At 43.9% G+C, this 7,693-nt stretch overlaps 1 protein-coding gene across 1 annotated transcript; it reads left to right on the top strand.

Annotated features, from left to right (window-relative positions):
- The first annotated feature begins 2,483 nt into the window (after positions 1–2,483).
- LOC125535719 (pentatricopeptide repeat-containing protein At2g20540) lies at positions 2,484–4,432 on the top strand. Its single transcript, XM_048698786.1, has one exon. The coding sequence runs from the start codon at positions 2,652–2,654 to the stop codon at positions 4,287–4,289; it is 1,638 nt and encodes a 545-aa protein (XP_048554743.1). The 5' UTR covers positions 2,484–2,651; the 3' UTR covers positions 4,290–4,432.
- Positions 4,433–7,693: the final 3,261 nt, after the last annotated feature.

The following is a 7,693-nucleotide window of genomic DNA, read 5'->3' as shown; positions in this document are numbered from 1 at the left end:
TAATTTTACTCCAACCACGTCATCAGTAAGTATCTTGTATAGCCATGTGCTCCACGTATACTTATTTTTTATCTCAAGGTCTTTCACCCCCTAGATCTCTTTGGTATTTAGAAATAAAAATTGCATCCACCTCATTAGATGATATCTATGCTTAAGTTCATTAAACTGGTAGAAAAACTTGAATGTGTAGTAATTCATTGTTTTCTTTGCCACCTTAAGTATTTAGAAGAAAGATGACATGAGCATAGTTAATTTGTGAGAACAACATTGATTAGAGTGAACATTGCCCCATAAGACATAAGCTTACCAATGCAACAACCCAACTTTTTGTCAAAGCGGTCCTCAATTATAGAAATGCATTGGGTTGCCAAGGTATCTTAAAGGGAAAGGGCTAGACTCATAACCAAATATTTGTTTGTACTGATTCTCTTCTTCTTTGGCTTTTCCAAAGCATAAGAGATCACTCTTATAGAAGTTAATCTTGTGAGCAGATAGTTGCTCAAATAAACAAAGAATAAGTTTCATTTTTCCTTTCCGGTGTCATGTTCCATGGAGATAATGGCCTCATCGACATACTGAAGTATCGAAACCCCACCATCAAATAGATAAGAAATTAATCCCGTAACATGACCCGCTTCCTTGGTTCGGCTAATGAAAACTGCTAGAAGATCTGTAACAATGTTGAAAAGAATAGGCGACAGAGGATCTCCCTGTCTCAACCCCTTTCGTGCTTGGAAATTGTGACCAATGTCATTGTTTACCTTGTTACCCACGTTGCTCCCGTGAAAATGAGTCAAACCATTGACACTATTTTGTCGAGAAGCCTTTCATGCACATGCATTGATGCAATAATGGCTAGTTAACTTTGGCCTAGGCCTTCTAAAAATCCACCTTCAAGATAACTTCATCTTGTTTTTTTGAGTGCAACTCATGAATCGTTCCATGTAAGACAACAACCTCCTCAATGATGTGTCCCCTGGTTTAAACACTGCATGCGTCGATCTCATGATCACCGTTACACAAGTAGTTGTCACTTTGGTGGATACTTTAAAACCGACAGTTAGAAGATAAATTGGACATAATTGTTGAATCCAAATAGCCCATTCCTTCGTAGGAAGAAGGGTAATGATGCCAAATTTTAACTTAGACAAAGCCAAATCCTCATTATATAACTCAACAAAAATAGACATAAAGTCTCCTTTTACAACCGGCCCAAACTGCTGATAGAACACGCTGAAATCCCACTAGCCTCGTCGCCTTACTTTCTTCAATCTGTGAGATAGCATCCCATAATTTTTTGTCAATAAAAGGGGCGGTTAGGATGGCATTCTCCTCTATAGATAGTTGCGGGATGTCACCTTTGACATCCTCATCTAATTTAACATAATCAGAGACATGGGAACTAAAAAGAAGCTTATACAAATTAATAATGTAGGTCTTCAGTTGGTCTTCACCATCAATAGCTCCATCACCTTGCTCAAGCTGAATTTTTTTTTATGTTTTTTTAGAAAAGGAGGTGTGCCCCGGCCTCTGCATCAAGCGATGCATGCAATCATTTTTTATTATATTATTCAACGAGATTCGACAATACAAATACATAGATTAACCCAAAGCCACCTGCCTGGCAACCACTGTCGCTGCCCCTACAAACTTGATGATGTGCCCTGACCGTGCATCAACACACACCATCTAATCCGGTGGCCTCACCAAGCTGCCCGCTGACAAGCTGAGAATACCAACCGTTCTAGCAGATCATGTGCGTGCATTGCATGTGCACGCTCTAGAATCAGCCTCCATCATCTTTCACCCTCCCACCTTCAGGAGCAATCAACACATTCACCTTGCCAGGGCTTACTGCCGTCGTCGCTACCACGACGCCAAACAATGCCATCGCCCTACGCGCGTCCATCAAGTCACATCTTGGCAAGTTGGATCTTTTCTATGTTTATCATTGGCGATGAGATAGAAGTATTTGGTGTGTTGTCATGTCGCACCTTGACAAGTTGAAGCCATTTGGTTTCCTCATCTCGGATAAGCTTTGTAGGAAGATCATCCGCTTCTTTTTTAACATCACATTCTGCTTGATTAAGGGGAGCGCTCTCCGTGTTCACATCTAAGACGTCAATTAGAGCGATTAGCCTTTTTTTTTCTTTTGCTTATACACTTAAAATTGTATCATCATTTTCATTGACCATTTGTCAGTCCATGGGTTTATTTTACCATTTTTCTACAACTTCGTAGTGCAAAAACCAACCTAAACAATTAGATGAAAGCCTGGATACAAATGTCGGTATCAGCATGCATAAGCATACCTGGCGGCCCAAATCGTTACTCCTAGGTTATGTGGTACAAGTAGATTATCCTAGAGTAGTCAAACATGGCTGCTAGACACAGCGGGTGGTGTTGCCCAAAGTAAAAACTATGTTATCCTACGACTACGATTACGACCAAGCTTACTAGAGGAACTCGCTTAGATCCGCCAAACTTCCTTTCATTTGAGCTAAATCCTAAATCCCTGGGCGATGCCAAAAACAAATCAAATCTGCTTCCTCCCGCTTGAAACAAAAGAGAGCGAATAGCCGTCGGTTGCTCACCCGTCACCAACACAGTCCTCTGCCGCCAATTCGTCGAACACCCTGTCTGCCAGAGCCATGGCCGCGGCTCGGCAGGTGGAGGACGCCGTCATGGCGAGGCTCCGGGCCTGCGCCACCTTCCGCGACCTCCTCCGCGTCCACGCCCACGTCGTGCAGCTGTCCCTCTCGCAGAGCAGCTACATCGCCACCCAGATCGTCCAGCTCTGCAACGCCCACGGCCGCACCGCGCACGCCGCGCGGGTGTTCGCCCAGGTGCACGAGCCCAACCTACACCTGCACAACGCCATGATCAAGGCCTACGCCCAGAACCACCTGCACCGGGAGGCGGTCGCGGTGTACGTTCGCATGCTGAGGTGCCGCCCATTTCCGTCGACTGGTTGCCCCGGCGGCGACCGGTTCACGTACCCGTTCCTGCTCAAGGCTTGCGGCGGCCTGGCGGCCCTCGAACTGGGCAAGCAGGTGCACGCGCACGTGGTGAGGTCCGGGTGCGAGTGCAACGCCGTCGTGGAGAACTCCATGATCGAGATGTACACGCGCGCCGGCGATCTGTCGCTCGCGCGCAAGGTGTTCGACGGAATGCAGGAGAGGGATGCGGTCACTTGGAACACGGTTATATCGGCGCACGCGAGGCTGGGTCAGATGAGGAAAGCGAGGGCGTTATTCAACTCCATGCCTGAGAAGACCATCGTTTCCTGGACTGCAATAGTGTCCGGGTACACGGCAGCGGGGGACTTCTCGGGCGCCGTCGAGGCGTTCCGGTTGATGCAAATGGAAGGCTTTGAGCCGGACGACGTGAGCATCGTCGCGGTGTTGCCGGCGTGCGCCCAGCTCGGAGCCCTGGAGCTAGGCAGGTGGATATACGCCTACTGTAACAGGCACCGAATGCTGCGCAAGACATACGTATGCAATGCGCTGATGGAGATGTACGCGAAGTGCGGATGCATCGACCAAGCACTCCAGCTGTTCGACGGTATGGACGAGAAGGATGTCATCTCGTGGAGCACGATGATCAGCGGCCTTGCGGCGCATGGGAGAGCAAAGGAGGCGGTCCTGTTGTTCGTGGATATGGAGAGGGAGGGGAAGGTGAGGCCCAACGGCATCACATTTGTCGGGCTCCTGTCAGCCTGCTCCCACGCCGGGCTCCTGGACGAAGGGCTGGACTACTTCGACCGCATGAAGGACGCTTATGGCATCGAACCTGGCGTCAAGCACTATGGCTGCATCGTCGACCTCCTCGGTCGGTCAGGACAAATCGTGCGTGCTCTCAATCTCATACTGGACATGCCATTTCCTGCCGATGCGAAGATATGGGGCTCAATGCTCAGCGCATGCCGAAGCCACGGCGATGTCGACACGGCCGTGGTGGCTGCCGAGCGGCTCGTCGCGCTGGAACCAGACGACGTCGGCAACCTAGTCATGCTGGCCAACGTGTACGCCGCGGCGAGGCGGTGGAGCGAGGTCGCGAGCACGAGGAAGTCAATAAGGAGCAGGAGCATGAAGAAGACCCCGGGGTGCAGCCTGATCGAGGTGGACAACGTGGTGCAGGAGTTCGTCGCTGGAGAGGACCTGAAACCTGAATTTGGAGGCATTGTTGGCGTTCTGAACATCCTGGCCTCGCAGCTTGCAGAAGAGGGTGTAGATTCCATCGATTCAGATTGTTTTGTTGATGCAAATATGTCTGCTATTGTGTTCTGACCATTGCACATGTGTTGTTGTGAATGTGATTAGCAAAGTGAAGCAGATTAAGGGCTCCTTTGATTCCAAGTATTTTCATAGGCATTTTGGAGGATTAGAAATTTTAGGAATTTGCTCTCAAAAAAAAATTCGGATTTTTTTCAATGTTGGTTGTTTGATTCACAGGATTGAACCCTATAGAATTTTTTTCTAAGGATTTCTTTGTACTTTTTTTCATGGGATTTATAGCATCCACTCAAAACCTCTTCGAAAGAATTCTTTGTTTTTCCTATGATGCAACCAAACAATCAAAAATTCTGTAAGATTGAGATGAGCATGACATTCCCAGCCTATGTTTTCCTATTCCCGCGCTTTTAAAATCCCGTGAATAAAAGAAGCCCTAATTCAGATGAGCAATTTGGGAACTGTGATTTACTGCTTCTTTCGTAGGAAACACTCTGAAAATCTGTCGTTCAGATGTTAGAACTCCGCAAATCCTAAAGAAAAAAAAGGATAGAACACTGGAAGAATTTCTCCTATTGGGAGAAACAACTCAAAAATTGACGGAGGCGTGTAATGGCGGCCCTTAAGAAAAGGAAGCCCAAATGCTTGTGGTCCAGATAGATTGTGGTTCGCTTTCTTCATCACCTAGGTACTCATGGTATTGCATCAAACTTATATCCACCTCACAATGTTGTCAACATATATGGTCACCGGTTAGATGAAATTTTACATAAGTTTAGTACATTTATAAGGATGTGATCGTCTACTTTATTATGCTCGCCATGACTGTAGAGTTGACATGGTGTTTAACGGTTAAAATTCATCTCCTTTGCAGGCTATATACCACACTGTCTCCAGAAGTGGTCTTATGTACAATGATTGGAACATCGGCTGATGTTTGTTGCGGTGTGTATGCATTTGGAGCAGACGGTTAGGATGTTTTCACCCAACATAGATGACGACATTGTCTACGGATAAGCTCCACACCCTTTACCCTAGCCTAGTTTCGGTCTAACATGACTTTATTGTGAGTATGTTACCGGTGCTTTTATGTTTCTTGTGTGTGTTTCAGTGTTAGTGGTATGCATCCTAATCATACAGAAGCCAGGTATATGCTTATGACATTGTATTTCCTAATGCTACATTTTGAATTAATAAAGTGTCCTTTGTTGAAAAGAAAAAGTATGCGTGACAATAGTACGAAACAAGCTAATGTGGCCTATTGTCCTCCTCTTTTGCACTTATTTTTTGAGATGTCCTCTTTTGCACTTGCATGTTTATGTCAACTTCTTTCCCCGCTTAATCATCGAGCACAAACTACATGTCAAATGAGAGATATATCAACTTCTTTCCCCACTATCGATACCCATATAGCAAAGCAATTGTGATGAAACATGGCATGATCTTAGCCAATAGTTTGGGATTTCATGCGGTACAAATTCAAGCAGACTCGATGGAGGTGATTAATGCATGTGCTGGCGAAGGCACAACTTGGAGTGAAACAACAACAATCTACTTTGAGTGTTTTAGCACAAAAGTGATGATTGGATCGGTGGACTTTCTGCATTGCATTAGGAAAGCCAATGAGGTAGCTCATGTTTTAGCTAAATTTGCATATGATAATAAACTTTCCTGTGATTGGGTCGATGAAACTCCTCACTCCTGATTGCTACTCTCACAAACAATGTAACTATTCTACCAAATCAATAAAGTTGCCATGATGGTGTTCCATTAAAAGAATACTATGCAACAGAGCATATTTTTATCAATATGGTTCGATTCTAGTTTCTGTTACCCCAACCCCGCCCCCTCATATTTCTCGTACCTCACCTACTCACTGGGATTCCCTAACAAACTCCGTTTTTGAAAAAAAAATAGTTCATTAGGAAATCCTCAATTGCTTCAATTTAACACTAAGATAACCTTCCAGAACAAGTATAATAATTAACTCTACAATATGGAAACATCTTGCTCTCCAGCTTGCTTTTTTCTGGACATTCAACCTCCCCTCTGTGAATACCATTTTGTCTGTGCAAATAAATCCCTTACACAATTTTCGATGATGGTTTTGTCACATTTTCTTTCAAAAATAGGGGCATTCCCTAGGCCTCTGCTTCAATTGATGCACAACATGGTATTGTATGTGGTTTTGCCACATGGATGGTAAGGTGGAGTAGACTAGGAATTAATCCACAAACAAACCAATTTTGTTTTGCAATTCTGAGGGTAGAATTTTAGAAAAAAATGTAGCAAAAAAGTTGTGTCAATCAATTTTTATTTTTTGCAGAAAGATCTCGATCAACTATAAAAGTTCACCAGAAGTACAAAGCACCCCAAATATAATGAAAATTATCTCAAGGCTTTGTGACCACTGAACGGCATTGTGCCACCAGAACGGGGCATGTTACAAGTCTTTCTTACAATAAAATAGACTTTATTAGCAAACGCCAAAATGAGTCTTAATAACATCCTACTTACTTAAGACTCAATATTGTTTTTTCCTTCTCCATTTTGTGTGTGTTCTGGAAACTACATGTTTACTAGTGACAGTTTCATTTGACTCAAAAGTTACTTAGGGATGATGTGCAATCACACAAATAAGCTTTTATCTTAAGCATGTTCATTGAGAAAGTAGCAACATGACAGCAAGGAAACAATGATGCACATATATAAGTTTGCTTGCGGGGAATGTGGCGGACATTGCTATAGGGTATACATGTGTTCATTGGCAGCCAAGACCAGTCCAGAAATATGTATTTTAGTAGAGAATGTGCCAAAGTTCTACACGTCCTTCCGTTGAGCAGGAACCAAGAAGAATTAACTAAAAAATCCCATGAAGGTTTTTTTCATCCGATGAAATAAACCCAACCAAATAAGCTAACAAATGCACACACACACACACACACACACACACACACACACACACACACACACACACAATGAATAACTGTGTTCGCGCCATGTATACATTTATGCAGAAATTTAATCTAACATCATTTTTATTTTTAAAACAAAAATGGTATTAAAATCCTTCTTTCTTAGGCTTCCTTGATTGAACACCTCTAGTCCGGTTCTGATGATCAATGGCGGAGGTTGACTGGGACGTTTTTTTTTTGGGGGGGGGGGGGGGGGGGGGGGGGGGCACAGCCCCCTCAAGAATGCACACAACTCTGCCCTTGCTGATGATTTTGATCGGAAATATGCTAAATTGTAGATTTGATTATATTACTTTCTCCTCCTGCTATATTTGATTAGGTGGTAGTCAGGGTTTAGTGCTTACACACCACTGTTCTCCCAATAAAAATCACATCTTTTCAAGTTACTCCTAAAATCTGTAATAATTCCAGTGATAAGCCCTTCAATCAGTTTTTTTAGAGCACGCAAAAAATGTATCATATTTCTTATAGAAGGCAGAATATAGA

Source organism: Triticum urartu, chromosome 1 (assembly GCF_003073215.2).
Source record: "Triticum urartu cultivar G1812 chromosome 1, Tu2.1, whole genome shotgun sequence".
NCBI classification, from domain to species: Eukaryota; Viridiplantae; Streptophyta; class Magnoliopsida; order Poales; family Poaceae; genus Triticum; species Triticum urartu.
This window is presented reverse-complemented; position numbering and strand designations above follow the sequence as displayed.

What these genes read in the sequence shown, in the direction of transcription:
- LOC125535719 (XM_048698786.1), top strand. Translation starts at nt 2,652, where the DNA reads ATGGCCGCGGCTCGGCAGGTGGAGGACGCCGTCATGGCGAGGCTCCGG.